This window comes from Coccinella septempunctata, chromosome 5, assembly GCF_907165205.1.
Source record: "Coccinella septempunctata chromosome 5, icCocSept1.1, whole genome shotgun sequence".
Classification (NCBI taxonomy): Eukaryota; Metazoa; Arthropoda; class Insecta; order Coleoptera; family Coccinellidae; genus Coccinella; species Coccinella septempunctata.
This window is the reverse complement of record NC_058193.1, coordinates 20,087,817-20,110,048: the sequence shown is the minus strand read 5'-3', so window position 1 is coordinate 20,110,048 and position 22,232 is coordinate 20,087,817. Positions and strand designations below refer to the sequence as shown.

Genomic DNA, 22,232 nt, shown 5'->3' with positions numbered 1-22,232 from the left:
AAACTGAATTATATGAAGAAACAGGACTTTTCTTATATTATATAATTCTTCAATTAATCGTTCAACAAAATAAATATAGAAGTCTCAAAACATAAACTTCTTATTCTGTACAGAACGTTGAACATAAAAACATGCAAACTGTCTCAAGCCTCCCCACATATGGGAGGATTGATACGATGTACTGGGAGAGTAATCGAGAGGATTATTCAGCTCAGTAGGTAGGTCAGCAATGATACTGGCTTGCTTTGGTCCCATAGGTGTAGAAAAATCAGGAAATGGTCGGTTAGTCACTTCCGCACACGAAAAGTCGGCATCGTTAATACATGGGGATTGTACGGATAAATTCCAGTTGTTAAAAATCCCTTTAATATGTTGGTGGTGAAAACGCCTTCATGTAGGCCTATCCAACTAGCTACGGAATATTTTTTGAAGGTGATACATGTATCAGGCCCCCCCACGACAAATGTCTCAAACCTCCCTGAAAGCAATTATTAAAGTGATTTTTGTTTTCATCTTACACTCATATATTTTGAAAAGCGAATAAAACTGTAAATTGAGTAGATTTATGCATATTTCCCAGTGAAATGTTTGTTTATGCCGAAGAATTAATGCATGATCATAAAACCCTTAGGTAACTTGAGTAAAAACTTACAATTTCTCACCTCGAAACACTCTTCGTTGAATATTTCACAAACAAACTACTGTTAGCCCTACAGATTAACGTCACGCAATGCCCTCTGCCAAAGAATAGTGTTCACTAGTATAATACTTTTGAAAACGGCTACAGATCGCGGATATATGCCTGTATCAAGCCTCCCCATGTATCAATGCTCCCTAGTCTCCCCTACTATTTATTAATCTGTTGAACACGTTACATCAGTTGTAGAATTTTGAAAAAAATCAACCCAAAGGTGAAATGCATCTGATGCATACTTCTCTAAAAGGAATTAACGGATAATTACAAGAATGTTAAATTCTTCAATGAAAATCACCTTGCATCAATGGAAGTCAAAATAATTAAAGGAAGTTCTAAGACGAGAGAACAATTAAGTATTTCACATAAATTAAAAATTGACAGGACAACTGGCTCGTATTTATGGCTGTTCGATGTAATAATAATATATCTATTATTATTCCCCTAAGACATGTACTCCATTCACTTTTATTTTAGCACTCGGTTGGCCATGAAATAAGTTTTTGTAACTAGAACGGAGTAAAGTTGGCACTCATGAAATATATCGTTAATGTCATAACGCCGTTGCCACAACTTCTATCGATTTTTATTACGAAAACGCTGAAAGTGATTGAAAAAGAGGGAAGACTGGGTTTCAGGAAGTGCCATTTAGAATTCAAATAGTAGTTAACCGTTAATCCTGATATTCCAATACATCATAGGGTAGCGAACATATTCAATGTAAGTAAATTATTATTGTTTCATCTGAATCTAAATGACTTATATATTTAAGCTGAATGTTTCCACAGTCAGAAATATTGTGAATGAAGAGGATGACAAAGAATTTCCTTCTATTAGGAGACCAAAAAAAGTGGTGGCATTTGAGAATTGCATTTTAGGGTGAACGAAAGCGAAAAGTTACTACAGGATTTTCGTTTAATGTCAAGTAGAATAAGTTCCAGAAAATAAATATTTCTATTTTTCATTTGACTTTTCCTATACATTGTAAATATCTTAAGGGATCAATAAATATATAATTATTATTATCATCATTATATCAAAGTAATAAAAATAAACAACCATGAATACGAGCCAGTTGTGTCCTATTTTCATATGATATTTTTGCTTAAAGATGAAGTTCCTCTTGCCTTGAAACTTCCATTGTACAAAATGATTCCACTGATGCAAGATGATTTTTTTTTGAAGAATTTAACATTCTTGTAATTATCGTTATTATCGTAAATTCTTTCGAGAGATGCTTTCGGTTTGACTTTTTTGAAATCTACAACTGTGTTACGTTTTCAACCTTTGGCCAAATAAGATATCCAACATTAACTCTCCTCAAGCTACTCCATATTATATGTCAACAATTCAATTTTCCTCCATATAGCAAAAATAGATATTTAAAAAGTGAACTCGTAACTCTTGTATTTTCCATGCAATGAACTATTTGGTATGCCTTCAATCGGTTTGTATAAACGTCAGTTATGTTCGTCACATATTTTCGACTTCATATTTCCCGAAGTGATTCCACATTTTGATAAAATACGTAATTACTGAGACTTTTACGTAGAACGGACAACATAGCGCTGATTTGAAACCCACAAATGTTTTGACAAGCGTCATAACCCCACATTTTCGTACTATACAGTGTGAAATGTGTCAAATTTCCATGACCAACCGAGTCCTAAAATAAAAGTGAATCGAGTATACACAATGTATACCTAAGTCAAGTCAAACGAAAAATAGAAAAATTAATTTTCTGGAACTTATTCTAAGATGACATTAATCGAAAATCCTGTAGTAACTTTTTGTTTTCGTTCGACCTAAAATGTAGGTCTCAAAAGCCATCACCTTTTTGGGCCTCCCAATAAAAGGAAACTCTTCGACATCCTCTTAATTCACAATCTTTCTGAAATTAACGACATTTCATGAGTGCCAATCTCACTCCTTTCTAGTTACAAGAACAAGATGGATGAAAATGTCAAATTCATTAAATGATGGACACATATAAATCGAACATAAGTTCAGGATCACACAATAAATGAATGAAATGTTCAAAATTTATCAACTTTTACTATAAGGACGAATCGACGCAATAATGTTTCAGATCGAAATTAATAAAGGTTCAATCAGAGAGCGGAATCAGATTGGAATTGGAAGACTCGTTTCCGTTGCCATTTTTCATTAACTGTAGAAGATGAGCATGGAAACTCATCCACATTTTCCCTTTTTTTCCTTCTTCACGTAATTTCGCTACTCCATCGAGGGTGCAATCATTTCGCTCAAGATTCAATTGGATAACGAAATTTTGTTTCTAATATCACGGTATAATTTTCATCTCTCGGAAAAAGCAATTTGCAAGATGGAAATACTACGTGATGTCATGGCATCTAAGGATATTTCACTACATAAATGGCAAACACCCATCACTCAAATAAGCGAAATGGTAGAATGAGAGTGGAATTTGCTTTCCACTTGCTTCAACCCGCAACTCGATTAGTTTTCGAGGTATGCCACCCAAGTTTGGACCATTTTGTTGAGAATTCTTGTAGCTATAAGATCCCTTCAATCACTTTTAAAATTATTATCTCAAATGCATGGCAGAAGCGAACTCTTAATGTATAACATTCAAACTTCAAACGTTCATAGCTCAGTAATTTTTGATGCTACATAAATAATAAAAAAGCCGTTTCGTAGTGAATTGAATACTTAGTTTTTGACTTCCTGCTATGTTCTCTTATATGAACTAGTTTTTGAGTAATTCAAAAATAGCTTAACATTTTGGAATTCCAAAAGTTTCTTCTCACTTGACTTCAACTTTTTCTTTTTTCTTTAACCAGGCACCTAAGATGCTCCAAATTTCTGGATAACTTTAACAGTACTCAAGTGATAAGAAGTGAAGAAGGATTGCGTCTAATTTTGATTCTGGTGGTAATGGTGGGGTATTTTTACGCTGAAAAAAAAACAATACTAATGTTACGAATATTAAAACTCCGTCAATATCAGCACAACTCATTTCTAGTAAAGCTAATTTTGACGCTCCAAAGTATTTCAAGAAAGGTCCTATATATTTGTTCTGAATTTGTCTTTGTTCTTCTGCTATTTGATGTTGAACATATAAAATTCAGTAGTCTGCAACAACATAGATGAGTGATGAGTCACAGATGAGTTCACAAAAAACTTATTATAGTTCGTTTCATTTTTCAATTCGCTACAATTTTGTATATAACAAGTTTTTCGATGAAATCCAGAGTTTTTGAGTAATTTGTGAGAGCCCCTTCAAAAACGTGACTTTTTCCAATAAAAGATCTCAGGTCTCAATCGAAAATTACTAGAAAATTATTGATTTTCCAGATTTTATGCTGCGTTTTTGCTCAAATTCAATTCTCTAACTGCTTATCAGATTGGTGATTCCTATTATTTATTCATTTATAAACAAACTAAATGACGGAAATTGGAAATAAACCTCAAATTTTCTTGGTGAGTATTGTCAAATAAAGTACAAAAAATGAATGCCGCCGAAATTAATTTTATCATAAAAATGTTCCTTGGGTTCCGAGGTATAAATCAGCGCTACCTTATAGGTGCCTCAAGTCCAATATTTTTTGAGCGTGAATATTAATCTACATAGAATGCTTACGAGGATATAATGAAAAATTCTTAGCCTACTATAGAACCAAACAAAATTTCAATGTCAAAATATTTTCTTAACTCAACATATTCTCCTCATAACCTGCAACGTCTCTAGACCTTTCAAAAAAAAATGTTTCTTCTGGCTCTGCAAACCAGATCTCCACAGCTTTTAAAACCTCCTCATTGGAAGAAAATTAACGACCTTTTAAACTTTTTTTGAGTTGAGGAAAGAGATGATAGTCGGATTGAGCCAAATCTGGTGAATAAGGGGGTTGTTATAGAAATTCAAACCCTAAATCACAAATTTTTTGCATAACAACATAAGATTTGTGTGCAGGGGCGTTGTCCTGCAAAAACAAAACATCTTTGGATAGCTTTCCGCGTCTTTTCTCTTTAATTTTTTCTCGTAGAGTGGTCAGTAATGTTGAATAGTAATCTCCGGTTATTGTTCTACCCTTATCCAAAAAATCAATCATGATTACTCCATAGCAATCCCAAAAAACTGCAAGCAAGAACTTTTCCAGCACGTTTTTGGACACGAAACTTCTTAGGTCTTGGAGAACCAGAGTGTCGCCATTCCATCGGTTGTTGCTTTGTTTCTGGACCGTAGAAATGTACCCAAGCCTCATCCATAGTAACAATTCGGTTTAGGAAGTCTACATCGTTTTCAAATTTACCTCTTTTGAAGCTTGCTGTCCAATTTTTTACGTTCGCATACGAAGGACATTGATCACCAAGGGTATTGGGCATATTTTCGTAAATCTGCTTACATCTGAACCCCTTAAAATACAGGTACATACTTGATAATGGCTCGATATTCCAATTTTTCGATTTTCACAATTTCGGTTGATATCTTCTTTTTTTAAATTTATAGCGTAACTCTGGTTTAATTTTTTGACCCCAAATAACTTCACACTGACACTTCAAATGAGTTATTGTTCGTTGCTATGGTAACGCAATATTTCTTTTATGCATGGAACTGGTCTAGGCTAACTAGATATCAATACATAATACATCCTAGTAGATAAGCGTTCTTATCGAACTTTCAGCAATACTAAAAGCCTTATAAGAAAAATCTGTCGTAAGTTCATCCATTTACCTTACGGCAATGCACTACTCGCGTCATTCAGTATTATTATTGTGAAGAAGTCAAAAACGAAGCCAGTAAAACGTCTCAATTCGAATTTTTCAATTCGAATACATCATATTTTTCATATATTCCTTCCGCACGTAGATTCTCAACAATTTCAAAATAAGGAAGCTTTGATGAACCAAACCATCAATAATGACCAAATCATCTTCAGGAACAGAAATGCCTATCCATTTCCTTCACAAAAAGTTAGGGTTTCTATTTACAAAGAAAACTCAACAACCCTCAACAACAAGTTTTCACTAATTAAACGTTTGTGGAACAAGCGCAGATTTGTCACTTTCCCCGATTTCCCTTCATTAGGCATACATAAAGCAGGAACTTGGGGAAAAGAGACATCACATAATCCCCCATGTATATATGCTCCGGTGGCTTCGAGCTCGACTTTATTCTTTGTTTACTGTTTAATTTGACCCAACGAACTGGAAGAGCGTAACTTTGTTGACTTCGGATTGTTTCGAATGGAGAAGTTCCGAAGGGATTTTGTCTTTCCACTCTACAGAGAATAGCACAACCTTTTAAATTTTAAATTGGATCGGAAAAGAATAAAATGTTTCTTTTATAGTTTCCTTAGGAATTCGGATGGCATACTCGTATTCAAGGAAGAAGCAAACAAGTTTAACTAGATACTCAATAAATAATTCGATATTGAACTAAACTTGTACTGTGATTAGTAATATTATAGAGTCAGAAAAAAGTAACGCGTAAACTTCTGTATTTACTATATCGCAAATAAATTAGGTCGAAAAAGAGCCCAACAAGCTGAAAATGGTTTCAAACAACGAAGGGCTTCCACAGTTGCAGATGTATAAGTCCAAAATATCAGGTCCAAAGAATACAATAGGAAATTCTAATGAGGATGTATTTTTGTGGCAAAAAGTTTTTGATGAAGCATGAAGTTAGCAATAAAAGAGAAAGAAAGATTTCTCAGGTAGGAAATACCGGTGAACTTATTTACGAAATGTGATCTAGTCGGTTTTCAACATGTGAATTGTTATAAAGTTCAACTGAAGGTAATTTTAAAAGTTTTCTTTTTCATATGGTGTTTTCAAGAGTTTTCTGAATTGTTCCAGCCACATAATCATTTACGTATTGATAGTTTTTTGTTCATTTCTTTTTTTCATTGTAGGCTGAGGAGGGCGAAATATAGCTCCGAAACGTTGCTCTAGGAATACAAATTTTTCTTTTTTATCGTCTTAGACCGAGATTGGTTGCTCATGGCATTCTGGAAGGAACGAGAATTATTCACAAATTCATTTCAATTTACTCTCTCTGTGCATTGAATATCCTATACATTAAGCAGTATTTTCCGAATCTGTATACCTACTTGTACTTTAAACACGTTAAGCGCCATCAAAATATCGCTATACTTTCTTGTTGGGCCAAATTTTTTCGGTCGATATTTTGTTTTGCTCTTATATCATATGAATAATCCCTTTGGTCAGATTTTCCCTAAAAGTGCAATATCGCGTGATATCAAAAATATCGATATTTGTCGAGTCCAATCTCCTTTTTATAACCATAACAACACCTGCTCAATTTTTTTCGAATTGTTAGTAGTCGTAAATTCCAAAACAGCGGTCCCTACGGAACGACGTGGCCCTACAAGTAAGTCTATCAGCGGTCCTTATGGACCGCTGTGGCGCTCAACGTGTTAAATTTTTTATTTCGCACTTCTTTTTTTAACATTCGACTATTCATCTTATCCAACTTTTCTTCCATTATGTACGCAGAGTTTGAGAAGTAGCTTGAAACCTTGATACTCATCCATTTATGCCAAAATTATGTGAATATTTGTTGCTCTTCGTTGACGGATGTAACGATGATATAATATAAGGAAAAGTCCGACTTTTATATTTTATTAATATTATAACTGAATTCTAAGATTAAACAGAAATTCCAGATTCCCCTAGAAGACCTGTATGCCTGACAGAAGAATGTGTGAGAACAGGTAAATCTAAGACTATACCCTTTTATTAGACTGAAAAAAATTCTGCTTTCTAGCCGCTTCTTTGCTATCAGCAATGGACCACAATGTAGATCCATGCCACAATTTTTTTCAGTATGCCTGTGGAACGTGGAACAAAAAACATTTGATACCAGAAGATAGGAGTTCAATCAGCACTTTCGAAGTGATGGCAGATCAGCTACAACTCATTCTGAAAGGTAATGTTGCACATAATACATGGAGAAGTAAGTTGATTTCAGAAAGTCTCAACTCTGATGAACTCTCTGCGAACCACTAATTGTAGATTCACTTGAATGTTCAATAACATTCGAAGTGGTATATTCCTAATTATCAAGTTCAGTCCAAGCTGAAGTCGAATGTTTTGCGAGGTATTTTTCAAATATGGAGTCGATATTTAGGCTATAGACAGGCAGAGAATTATCCACTAGCAAGAGTGATGCTCAAGGGCTTTAAATGTTCTTGAGGACAAGAATTAACATAAGTATTCAATTGAATACTCAATGAGAACATATTCACTCTTGAGAAATAATATGTTACTGGAAAAGTGATTTCGTGTCGAACTGTCATAGGTTGACGGTTATGAAGCCAAAAAGATGTACCGGTAGATTCGGGTGACTTGGACAGTCCTGTAACTTGGGACAATTACCCCTCCAGCAGATTTCTTTGTTTCTTACCATTTATGAGTGAAGGAATAAACTTATAAGATTGTGTAGCATCTTTTCGGTTAGTTTAACAATTAATTCCTGTTGAGTTCATCGTGACCAGTGCTTTTGAATCGACGGGAAAAATTAACGAATTCAGGAGAGTAAAAGCGCGTTTTTTATGGCCCTTATACTTTCAAGTATATGCAATTTTTTTTCTGGATACGTGGGATATTATAGATATGTCATGAAACAAGGTTGTTTAGGTACAAATCAAACGGAAACACGGATCTCATTCATTTATTTTGTTGTTTCATAGGGTGGATTGGGACAATGCCAAATAAATACAAGCGGCTCATTGGCCGCAAAAAATATATCGATTTTTCTCAGGATATTATTATTTACGTTATTCTCACAAATACATCTCCAAAGAAATCAAAGTTCCCTTATTTTGTTTAGTTTTTTACATTTGAGTTTCAACATATTTACTTTGGCTGGAATAGGGATTTATCATTTGATTTCAATGATTTCCTTACCGAATTTCAACTATATAAGCACGAATTATAATTTTTTTTGAACTATAAACCGTCCAAAGTCACCTATTTCATTTGAGAGTTGAGAAATCAATGGTATCCTAATCAATTGTCTGAGTCATTAAGCATATTTGAACCTGTTTTTCAGATAAAAATAGGTCACCGTTTTTAAAATATGACAAGTTGAATTTAACAATCGTCCCAAGTCACCCAAATCTACGCGGTATCTACAAAGTAGCTGACATACCAACGAAAGGTGAAAACTGTGAAAGCATGCATGCAAATACTGTTGGGCAATAAAACAGCGTCAATAGAAATTTCACGACTTGAGGAACTGCTCCATCAATCAAATTTACTGGCCGACATTTGCTGGTGCAAAGAGGGACATTTAATTTCATCGATATGTTTAACATCGAGCAAAAATTGCAAATATTCGAATATTATTATAGAAACAAAAAAATATAGTGGCCACTAGGTTCACCGAAGCATAATATTATTAACACAATAAGTTTCGAATACAAAAGGGGAAGTTGAATTTTCTATCTGATATGTACAAATAATCCCACAATTCTAGAACACATCAGATAATTTCTCGAAATTCTCGGTATAATTACAAAATATTAACATTCTATGTTTCCAGAAGTGTTAGAAAAGCCAATGAATTTGGAGGACAATGACGCGACTAGGAAAGCAAAATTATTTTACAACAGCTGCATGGATATATGTGAGTATGTTTTCACCATCGAGTATGTTCACGAATACATTGATAAATTTATGTTAATCGCAGTAAACGATGAATAGTTTATCGAACGGAACTGGTAGCATTGTCATTGATAGCAATGATTAATTATTGTTCATATTTCATATGTAGATCAAGAATGTTAAGTGAAGGTAAAAAAACATTTTCTAAATATTTCGGGAAGAAACATGCATTCATACTCCTTCTGAGATGTCATATGTCAATTAAATTAAAAGGATAGGAGATATTTCGTTAAAATTTTCATTCATGTGATTTTTGACACAAAATTATTGGTTATCAAATCTCGTCCTTATAATTAGTCAACAATGGGTAATCTCAGCTTGAGGACTGGTGAAACATCAACGGGAAACAAAAAACCCTTGTTAAAATTGCCAACGTTTCGAATCTTTATTGATTCTTCATCAGGGCTACAAAAATACACAAAAATATAATATTAAGTGATATCTCATTAGAGGAACAGAACAAACGACAAAACAGGTTGAGTAAATCATCAGTATATAAAGTTTTTTGTAAAAAATAAAAACACGATATAACTATATAAGGAATAAAAACCTCACTAAGCCAGATGACAGTCGCCCAAGAAGTCGAAACAATAAAAGAATACATGTATATTTATTAATTAAAAATAGTCATTGATCTTAGATTTCATAGATAAGTATGAGACTCACCTATTTATTGGGTTTTATAAATTTCCTCATTAAATTTCATGCTAGACCCACCCTGATCTCGATTAGGTCCATGCAGGCATTCAAAGGCACCTCTTGAGCATTGCACAACCCAGAAAGAAAACTCACACTCGCCAGTTCACTCTTGTAACAAAACTGCTATGTCGAATAGTTTTTGGAATGACAAGAATTAAAATGAAGTTTTCAGGTAAATGCGTTCCTTGAACAACGTAGACTCCAATACAGGCAAAAACGAAATGAAGAAGTGAAAGATAACACATGCAGAATAGTCCAAAATAACTCCTCCACCTGGAACTAGGCAACACGAAATACCAACTGATTAGGTGGATAGAGTGTATTCAACAATTTTCCCCTCATTGACTGAGTTTCCGAACATAGTTTCCGCATACCTATGACAACCATACTCAGCCATAATTTTCCAACACGTTAGCATATATTGCACTCAGGTTTTGAATATCTGTTCTCAAATTTACGGTGTTGTTCATGTATATGTTAATCATCTCAGAGACACATCGCTTGAAATAATTTCTCTCAAAGTCTACAACTTTCACGTCTTCGAATCCAAATAAATGCCCTGTTTGAAAATGGTGATCCGCCAACGCTGTTTTGTCATTCTTATACTTGTTGCTCAATCTACAGTCATATTCATGTTGGTATAAACGGTTTTTCAAGTATTGTTTAGTCATTCCAATGTAACACCTGTCACATCCGCCACATTCAATCCTATATACTACGTTGGATCTATACATGTTGGGAGTCGAATCTTTAATTTTCGAAAAGATCTCACCCACCTTCCTGACCGGATAGAAAGCACACGAGACCTCCGGGATCTTATCTCGAAGAATCCTACAAATATTCTCAGACAAACCTCTAACGTAAGGAAGTGCAATATGACTAGATTTCGCCGTTTGTTCTCCTCTTGATATTGTTGGAGTTCTATTATTCAACCTATGTCGATAGTTATTCATTATCCTATTGACCCAATTAATTGGATAGTTGTTGTCCCTCAACAATTTTTTGATCACCACCTCATTTATTCTATGAAAGTCAACATCAGAAAGAGAGTAAGCCCGAAACATAAGGTTTTTGATAATGCCCACCTTCTGCACTGTGGAATGTTCCGAAAAATAATTCAATATTCTACCGGAAGCAGTTGGTTTTGTATACCAGTTGGTGCAAATCGAACCATTAGAATTTCTCATCACTGTCAAGTCCAAAAAATTGATCTTTTGATCCACTTCCAATTCCATGGTGAATTTCAACTTATGGTGAAAACCATTAAATTTATCCAATAGCTCGCTCGTTGCGTTTTTTGGAATAGCCGCAATAGTATCGTCGACATATAGCTTCAAAAATTCCACCCTAAAACTCAAAGTATTGAGCACAACAAAAATCACCTCATTCACAACCAAATTAGCCAAAATCGGACTGGCAGGATTACCCATGGCTGTCCCATCAAGTTGTTTATATATTATGCCATCGAAGGTGAAGTAACTAGTCTCAAAAATGTGGACAATAATGTTATTAAACAGCCTAAAGGGTATCTCCGTGTATGCTGAAATAACAGACCAGTTCTTTTTAATTATATCCTGAACTAACTGTTTGGGAACATTTGTAAACAATGACACAATGTCGAGTGAAACCAACATGTAATCAGGTGGCAACGAGACTGTTCTAGCAAACTGTACGAACACAAAATTATCTAACAAGAAGTACATATTCGTCCCTATATTATAGTCCGAGAGCTGGCGACGAAAATCGGCAAGAGTTTTAAAATGGCCCATATTTAAATATTAGTTAGTTTTGGTGATGTACATGAGTCAGCACCATAGACCTAATAATACATGGACAGGCCTTCACGTGGTTTTCCCGTTCACCGCATCGAGGAATACCCACGAGAGAGAGGGGGGTGGTAGAAAAGAGAGATAACAACAGTCCCTGGTAGTAAACGTCAAGCTGGTAGCTGGTAGCTGGTAGAGAATAAATCAACGTTGCCGCTTCAACCAAGTTATCGAGTAAACTCGGGAATTCTACCAGTCCGCTGATCCTCCATGTTGCATTTTTGGGTTGTTGGCGGTAGATTTATAGATTTTCTATTAATATGTAGCAATTTTTGTACTGAAATCAACTTCGAAAATGTTATCAAATCAACTATATTTTTCTCGTACTTGAAACTTTCAAGTGCTGATAAAATAATAATTTCAGAGATCGGGAGTGAAAACCCTAAAAAGTTTATTAAAAAAAAATACTACCTGAAAAATTTTTTTTCTGGTTTTTATTAATGTAGAAAAACTTGGGAGTTGTGTAAAACAATATTATCTCATTCGCCAGGGTCTGATTTTATATACACTGAAATTACTCGTGATTTGTTAAGATAAAAGGACCCCTGCTTTGGGTTCTGGCAACAAAGAGAAAAATTAATCGTTGAAGTGAATTTTTTTTAGCATTTCACCTTCCTTGAGCAAAAACATGTGTGGTATAGAGAAAAGGGCAATAATTTTAAGTAGGATGTTTATTGATACTTTCACAAATAATACAAAATTTCCTGCTGCGGAAATATTTATATGATGATTAATCATTCATAATTTTTTTTTTCAATTATTTTGATAGGTTCTCCATCAGGTGGTTTAGTTTCTCTTCTCTGGCACTCCTGGCATTAATATTTTACTGTTCCTATTTCTTTATCGTGTGGCTTTACAGTGTTAGATTTCTGTGACACTGATCAACAGAAAATATTGAGTTTTGAGTTTGCCGATGTCACAGGGCTTACTGAATATCAACATGATTTACATCTTTTCTCTTTCTAATATTAAATCCAGATTGGAGTTTAGTATTTTCTTCGGACATGCCTTGAAATAGAATGTGATGGTAGATATGTAACTACTTCGTTTAAAACAACATTCTTTATAATATTCAATAATATCCATTATCTCGAAATTCAATTCACCTCTACAAATTCTTGCTGTGGCCTTATGAAATATAGGTAGTAGACTTCCTATTCCTTGTGATTGTTGGTAAATCATGTCTTATATGTACATGAAATAACAAAGAAACTCCTTTATTGGTCTATTATTTCCAAAAATAAATCTCTTTCGCTTTATTAGCATGTAGAAGTCGATTCTAAAAACCTAGTTTTCTGCTAAATTGCTTGTGAGGAGAATGAAATATCGATTGAAAACACGGTAGCTGAACAGTAAACAATAAACATATGATTTTGACATTTTCTACCATATGTCCATCTCTTTCTAACGTACTACTCGTGACCTCTCTCTCTCAGGGCCTGTCCAGGCGCTTTCTTTTTGGTGCTTCATGCACCGGTACAGCTCCGGGCTTCTCGCCCCTGAGCTGTTCCAAATAAAACGGTTATTAGTGCGCCAACTGCGCGCAGCGAGTTGGATGATCAGCTGTTGAGCAGAATGACAAGAGACAAGTCCGGATCCGCGGTTCTTTGGATTATTTGTTTTCAGTTTGACGTTAAAGTCGTTGATTATTAATAAGTTTCACTATTTTTTCAGAATCTATTGCCATATATTTGGTTGAAAAACTTGATTTACCGGGTAAACATTACCCTTTCTTTGCTATGGAGAGTAAAAACATACGAAATACTGGATATGTCTGTAGATATAAAACTTGAAAAAACTATTTAACAATGATTTCATCTCTTAAAGCTTCGTTAATAATCCTCTTTGGTAAAAGTAGGTAAAGAGTGTTCTGATTTTACGAAAATTGCATTCAAGTTCGTGAAATATCAACTTATTTGAAAAGAAATGCTACATTTTCACTGATGGGCGCTACTAAACTGAAGCTTGTCGTTTATTCATTTGATCGATCTCTAAAAATTATGCATTCATGAAAAAAATGATTAGTTCACTCTTCAAACCTGAAAGAACGAATCCTATCTTCATTCAAAATCATTCAGTTCTAATTCCATCTTACATTGATTCTTTATTCATTTACTCAATAAAAAAACTAACTGACAGCTTCAATTGACGAAAAAATCAATCTTAGGTGGTCCATAAGGTGTATTACAGCCTTTTTATAGTATTAATCCACAAATTTCAACAATACACGACTTCTAATATTTGTTGACATATGTAAACATAACCAAAAAGTTTGTTTACGGGCTTCAAGCCCTCGACGTGCACCAGCATTTCGGTTGGTGCAAGAGGGGGCAGGGGAAGGGAACGCGAGCTGCTCCGGTGCTTCACGCCCCAATCAAAAAGAACGCGTCGGTGCTCGAGTGAGATGCACCGGAGCTGCCCAGGAGCTGCTCAAACGGTCAAAAAGAAAGCGTAAATTTTATTAGGTCTATGGTCAGCACCCACTCTCAAGGTCAGGTAGTGGAACATCTGGCGGAGACGCTCTTTGATTTATGTAAAATTACAATATCGACACTTTGGGTGATTGATGACTGCCTCTGTTCTATTGATATGTCGTCTGACTATTTTATTCTCAAATAATATATCATATTTGAGCCATAAATTAATTTTCAGCCACTACAAATCTCTTGAAACGAGATCATTAAGGCAGCAGCTTCTGTGGTGTAATGACCCAATGTGTTTCACTAAAATTGGGTCTGACCACTTTCTCAAGTTTTCTGTTCTATAAACTGGTTTAGAGACAATTTTCAATCATTACAAAATAATTGTAGAGTATGTTGTAATTTTATATACCTACATCAATGCACTCCGCCGCTAGGTGTTACATCTTTACAAATCTTTTCAAAACTCTTGCCGATTTTCGTTGCCAGCTCTCAGATTATTACTTCATGAAATATTCATGTTTTCGGACATAGAATCGCTTTTTCTATTTTTAACTAATCTTCAATACTTAACCACCGGCCACCAAAACCAAACCTCATTCAGATAGCATAAGCAGATACATTCTTGACTCAGCTGAACTGATGCATATTTTTGCATATACGAATTCTACGTTCATCAAAAGTTGTCTACGTTGTATTATGAGTATCTCAACCAAAAACCTCTTTTAAAATGTTTACGTTGCTCATAAATGAATATTTTGCTTTGAAATTAGACATGGATTAATATCCTAGAGTATACAAAGTATGGACCCAATTAAAAAGCAACTTTACATTATCGCAATACTATTATAAGGATAATGGTTTAAGGGGAATAATGGGAATTTACAGTTAAATATGCTTATTTTTTATCGATGTTTCTGCTGTGATAACTAGCCTTCTTCGGGACTCTACAACATTGTAAAAAATGAATACGCAACAGGAACAAAATTTTAAAAAATTACCGAACATATGGAGATCGGTCGAACACTATGAAGTATTTGCATAGGATTGTGATCCAAAATTGTATACGTGGGTGTGTGATACACCAAAAAACTTAAGTTTTCTCCAAACTTCAATTGAGTTGCAAATCTCTTAATCATGAAGGGTTAACGCCCCTCAGAGTGAAGATGGCACGTATCTATTTGCCCAAACTCTCAGATTGCAGGAATCGTATCTATTTTCACTATAATCCAGTAGGAAGAGAGGACGTTGGAAAACGTTCGAATTGTCGGCAGTACGTTGCCACGGAAATCATAATCATAAATGCATTTCGCCATAAACGGTGAATAATGAAGGAAATCAATTCCGACACATGACATCCGCTGATATAAAATAAACAAATGTTACGAACTGAATCGAACTAACAAATCACTATCAGTCAATGTGTGGTTTTGGTCTCATTTAACCTCCTCGGAGCATAGAACACTGATTTGAGTTATGAAAAGGATCACGCCTAAAACAGTGTGGAAATGAATTAGAGGAAATATAGCGCATATTTTGTCTTTGTTTGGGTTTCGATCTGAAGGAGATTGAATACGTTCTCGTTTCATACTGGATGACGCTCTGTATTACCAAAGATTAACTCCTCTTTCTGTGTGGTATTACTCGATAGTACTCAGTAGCATCTGCCAGTATTGAATGAGTCCATCAATTCCAAACGTTTTTCCATCGGAAAAGAAGCTATGTTCCTCTGACGAGGTGAAATGAGTCCCAAACCATGGTCAGCATCTGTTTTTCTTCGGTGGAGAATGTTCTCCACTTAGCGGCCCTGACGATGGAAAATTTGCTAGTTCAATTCAGATCGTAACTAGTTGATATTCATATCGGCGGGTGGTATGCATCTGATTTAATTCTTATTACTGATTTCAATATGTTAGTTCTCAATTTTATAGTATTAGGTCTCAATTTCAAGTCGAAAAAGTAAAGTGAGCAGGAAATCTATCGCCAGGCCCGTTTCAAAGAACTGGATATGGTTACAAACAAAGATTATAGAGTTCTATAATCTTTGGTTACAAATGCATAAAGAACGAATTTGATTAAAGTTTCTGGTTTTCATTAATCATTTCTCTAGATCAGATCCGTAAGACCGGCGATACTCCTCTGAGAAAAGTCCTTGAATCCCTAGGAGGTTGGCCTGTGACAACAAAAAATTGGACAGCCCCAAAAAATGGAATTGAAGTCCTTTTGGGAAAAATTCGAGGTGTTTATAATGAGGGTATATTGATTGAACAATGGGTTGGACCAGATGACAAAAATAGTTCTGCTAACATAATACAGGTAGGTAAGCAAACATAATTATTGATATGGTTCGTCATTGCTGTTTTGAGAATACGCCAATTGGATAATTTACTTGTGCTTTACTTCCGTTATCTATATCTCCGCATAATTATATTTTTATGCTTATGACATGTGTGATTACTGAATAGTGAATTGGTTACTGGAAAAGATTAAATTTACAAGAAGAACAAGAAAACTACTGCTTTGAGGTCAATGTTTCAACAAATTCTTTATCATCATCAGGAACACTTGATGAAGTTTTCCTCTATTCATTACAGAATTGAAATCACCTTTCAGAAGGAGATATATACAGGGAGTAGCGTAATGAATAGTTATATGGTACCTGAGGGTGGTGGTGGAGGACGTTGTGGCGGTTCAGAAAAATATGTTTAGTTATCCAGATATTAGAGATTTTGGAAAATTCAGAAAAATTACACCCTCTGTCACTCTTTTTGGTGGCCAGACTCCAAAGGAAGGAATTTTTTCAACCTTTTTTTGGATAGTTTTACTGAATAGATGCGTTGGAGCGCATGCAAAGATCTCACTCAAACTTCTAGTTTTGATTTTCTTTTTCCTGAGCTTAACCTTACTTGATATAAAAAATATGGTTACCTGAATGCTAAAGTAAAAAAAAACATGCCTATTTCATTTAGATTCCGAAATGGTATAACTCAGTGTATTTTCAGCATTTAATGCAAAAAAAATTTCTGTTACAATGAGTCGAAGCCTTGTTTTGTAAGCTTTGTTTTTAAAATTTTTAGCAACTGAAATAAGACATGGAAGCAGAATAAATCAATCATTCATAAGAAGGTGTAGGTTGTAAAGCATAATAACGTGTTATACGTGAATATTCTAAATATTGTGAGTACATATTCATCAGTGAATAACCTGATTATCCGATTCTGGATTCGTGTCAATAATGAGAATCGGCATATTCTATGGTGTACAAATAAGTTTCCGCGGTTTGTCAAAAGATGGCCCCACCAGAAGGTTATGGAGAAATTGTCAGATGTAAAACGTAATATCCCAAGTTTAGTCATCTGGCAACACCATAACCTTAAAGTACTAGTGATTCCGTATCAGCATCACGTAATTTTTTTCGTGCAAAAATGTCAAGTTTTATTCCGAATAAGCATCATTTGCGGGAACTTTTGATTTACTTCTTTAATGTGAAAAAATCTGCAGCTGAGGCGCATCGATTGCTTCTAGAAGCATATGGTGAAGCTGCTTTAAGTGAGAGAAGTTGTCAGGAATGGTTTCAAAAGTTTAAGAACGGTGAGTTTGACGTTAAAGACAAAGAACGCAGTGGAAGGCCGAAAGTGTACGAAGACATGGAATTAGAAGCACTATTGGAGGAAGATTCGTCCCAAACGCAAAAAGAACTTGCACTTACTCTACAAGTGACTCAACAAGCAATTTCACATCGTTTAAAATCGTTAGGAATGATTCAAAAACAAGGAAATTGGGTTCCATATGAACTAAAGCCGAGAGACGTTGAACGCCGATTATGCATGAGTGAAATGCTGCTTGCCAGGAATAAAAAAAGAGTTTTTTGCATCGTATAGTCACTGGTGACGAAAAATGGATTCACTACGAGAATCCCAAGAAGAGAAAGTCATGGGTTAAGCCCGGCGAACCATCAACATCGACAGCTAAGCCGAATATTCATGGAAAAAACTCATGCTGTGTATTTGGTGGGATCAGCTTGGTGTCGTGTATTATGAATTGCTGAAACCAAGCGAAACCATTACTGGAGCTCTCTACCGAACACAATTGATGAGATTGAGTCGGGCACTTAAGGAAAAACGCGCCCATTACTACTCCAGACACGACAAAATTATTCTTTTACACGATAATGCTCGTCCACATGTTGCGGCGCCGGTAAAAACATACTTGGAAACACTCAACTGGGAAGTTTTACCCCACCCGCCGTATTCACCAGACTTAGCCCCTTCTGATTATCACCTGTTCCGGTCGATGGCACATGGTCTGTCTGAGCAGCGCTTCACATCATATGAAGACACCAAAAATTGGGTAGATTTGTGGATAGCGTCAAAAGATGAAGAGTTTTTTCGACGGGGTATCCGAATGTTGCCAGAAAGATGGGGAAAAGTAGTGGCAAATGATGGAAAATACTTTGAATAAAACGTAATGTACTTTTCCTTTACAATAAATTCCTAATTTTTTATAAAAAACCGCGGAAACTTATTTGTACACCTAGAACATGTGGCAAATTTATCACATCCAAAACATTTATGCATGTGGGGTGGCGTTACTGATGAGAGATCGAAATTACATATTTGCGGTGATTACTATACGTACACTGTATGTGCGTAGCTAGACTAATTTGGAAATGAAGGTTCATTCTCATTATATACTACACTGGGTGAGTCAACAGCAACAGTGTTCGATCGGTCGATAACTCTTGAAAATTTTGGGCAAGGAGAAGGATTTGGCGGAAACGACTCTAATCAGCGCATAAGCTTAAATTATGTTTTATTTTATTGGGCGATAGTGGTGAAATACGATACCAACCTGCTGTTAGGTACCCTAGTGCGTGTTCTTCATTCTTAGGAAACATTTATTTAGGCTTAAAATCAACACCATGCAATACCCGCATGAAAGTATCTGCTCTGTAGAAAGAGAGGAAACTATGATGCGGCTAATACTTGTCTCTTTTCTATGGACGTGAGTGTGGACCAATCAAAATTCTAGAAAAAGAATATCCATAGAATATCAACAGCTGTCATGGCGCAGCACAAGTCACAAGTGTCACCTGTGTGACGAAGCACAAGTGTCACCTATGTGACGATCGATGATCGGAGAAAATTGGCACCGATCACAGAACGGGACGTTTTACATCGATGGGACACATAGAGGGGCTTTCGTTTTTTACCATTCGAATAACGACGGATTATTTCGACACGTAGGTCGCAGGCACAGCCCTCTTCAAAGGGCTGTGTGCCACGTCTGAGGCGAATCAGCCTGAACAGTCGAATCTACGTACGAGGTGGATCTCCTGACTTACTGGTATATATGTTACGGCTAAAGATAGGTGTTAACATAAACTTAAGATTAGCCGGCTAAACTTAGGTTTAGCTTCGGGTATTTGCTAATGTTAGTTTATTCTATCTTTAGCCGGCTAAACTTATGTGTAACCAAAGCCTATTGGCTAAAAATGTAGAAGCTAATAGAAAAAAAAAAGTATTGCCAAGGCTTGAGGGGCACAAATTTTTGGGCCACTAAAATATTTAAAGAAATAGTAATATAATCAAACAATTAATGCAATGCATTTTTTTATCAATTTTACACATTTTTAATATCAGAAAAGCAATCTGTTAAGCAGTTGAGAAATTGAGAATTAACATAATATATTTGTTTCTATTTGTGACTCAACGCATTCTTATTAGCGAATCTAAAAATCTAAACGCCTGATGACAAAATTTGGGACGAACATGCTATTTTGAGTGTGAGGGAAAACTGTAGAGTTAATGGTTATCTGTCATCTTGTTATTATGCATAATTTGCAAGGGAATTGAATAAGCAAAAGGAGAGAATGAAGACAAGAAATGTGACGCGAATGATTCATCAAAGGTGTTCAATGACTTGGGAAGAAATATCAGCTAGAAAAAGTTTTTTCAACTATTTTCATGTTCATAATTTTTTGTTTTTTTTTTGCAAAAGTATTGAGGTTAGAATGAAATTGCAACATTTTAGAAACTATCGTTTCTATTTCGTAGAAAATTTTTCCATAAACCCAATTATTGTATTGTATGGAAAATATACTTTTGTTCACAGAAAAAATACTTTATATCTAATGTCTAACATTAAATTTCCTTCTGAGGTCATATTCTGGTTTTTCACAGGACAATTGACTTATACATGTTCCTAGTGTCCTGTGGAAAAATGTATATCTAACTTCTGTATATGTGAATTGATTTTAAAAAACTCAGGCTCGATTTGAAGAGCATCAATATCCTGAACAGTTGAAAATAACTCATTAAATGTTAAATCAATGGGCGTTATGTCACGAAACCTCAATACAATAGCATTCGATGCTATTTTGCATATTTCAATTCTAAAAATTGAAACAAAAACGTGGCCGCATGCGTTCGTCTTCTCCTAGCCGACCATTCGAAAGACATCAAATAGGTACCTACATTTTTAGCCGTTTCGTTTCGGATAATGTGCACATTAGCCGGCTAAAGATGAAATGCCCTGACGCAGATGAATATTTTATCGAACTTTAGCCGGTTTTCGAATATAAACCTAAGTTCAGCCGGCTAATCTTAAGTTTATTCCCACACCTATCTTGAGCCGTAACAGTGAAGGATTAAAAAGGGGGTAAATTGATGAAAGAAAATAAAGCATCAATAGAAAAACATAAATATACCTGCATAAAAGGTGGGCTTTTCAAAACGAAACAGACGAGATAACGGGCGGAATAAATTTATGTCGAAAAAATGCTCGGACACATCGATTTTTGTTTCCAGGGGGACAACTTTTGAGGTCAAATTCACAACTATATCGCTCGCTTCAACCCTTGAACACCAACCCCTAAATTTTGAATAGAAAAGATAGGGTGAGTGATACCTCATTTGAAAGGCCTTTTTATCCTGAATTCAGCATATTAATTTTTTTCTCATTTAATGCATTCATTTTCGAGATATTCAATTTTGAATTTCGTACAGTACCAGTCATTCCGCTAACCATGCTATGTGAAATCATCAATTATTTGACTAATTCATTCTGTGGTTACGATGGTAACAGTTAATTGTCAACATTAGACAACGAAATAATTATTATTGGTGATTACTTTCCTCAACAATTAAGGTGGTTGTTTCGTCTGTTTCGTTTTAAAAAGCCCACCCTGTATATGCTTGTCTATTCATCTAGTCTCCTTTCGCATTCAATCGATTCACTACAAACAAAATATTCCTCATTTAATGCTGAGAATAATGTTGAGGATAGGATTTGAAATTGAAACGTAAAAATAGTAACATAAGCAATAATAATCTGGAATGGAAATGTCAAGAAAACGTATACGGACCAGAAATCAATATTTTATGTAAAAGGGGAGGATATAGAAAGGAGTACAGAGAGTATCAACATTATAATGAAACCGCTGTTCAATTTTCAGCTATATTATGTGCTTCTAATTTGCCATATAAATGAATTCCCGCTGTGCATATGAAGAGGCAATCCAATTTATTTTCAGATTGATCAGATGCAGCTGGCGCTTCCAAGTCGAGATTATTATCTCAAACCCATCAGCAAGGGTGATTTGGATGCTTATCACACGTACATGACGAATATAGCTGTAGTGCTCGGAGCTAATCAAAGCACTGCCGCGGATGAGCTTAAGGATGTCCTGAATTTGGAAATTGCTTTAGCAAACGTGAGTATGTCATGAAGTGATAATTTATTGTTTGCATATCTGTTGGGTAGATGAATACCCATTTCAATTAAATGTTGTTCGAGGATCTTTGGCTTAGCCGTCGCATAGGCGTCGGTAACTCCTTTTTCAGGAGGTTGGAAAATTAAACATTTTTGTTGATTCGAAATACAATATAGATTCAACTCCATTTAGAACAATAATTAGAGCAT

At 35.2% G+C, this 22,232-nt stretch overlaps 1 protein-coding gene across 3 annotated transcripts in view; it reads left to right on the top strand.

Annotated features, from left to right (window-relative positions):
- Positions 1–22,232, top strand: part of LOC123312726 (neprilysin-1) — a 59,770-nt gene that overhangs the window by 24,746 nt on the left and 12,792 nt on the right. Inside the window, exons 3-7 of one of the 3 annotated variants that reach the window (XM_044897176.1) lie at positions 7,363–7,410; positions 7,464–7,625; positions 9,243–9,326; positions 16,420–16,625; positions 21,844–22,023. In XM_044897176.1, the coding sequence (XP_044753111.1) occupies positions 7,363–7,410; positions 7,464–7,625; positions 9,243–9,326; positions 16,420–16,625; positions 21,844–22,023 (680 nt within the window). Of the gene's footprint in view, positions 1–7,353; positions 7,411–7,463; positions 7,626–9,242; positions 9,327–16,419; positions 16,626–21,843; positions 22,024–22,232 lie in introns of those variants that run through there. The other 2 variants (XM_044897175.1, XM_044897177.1) reach the window with 2 other exon arrangements.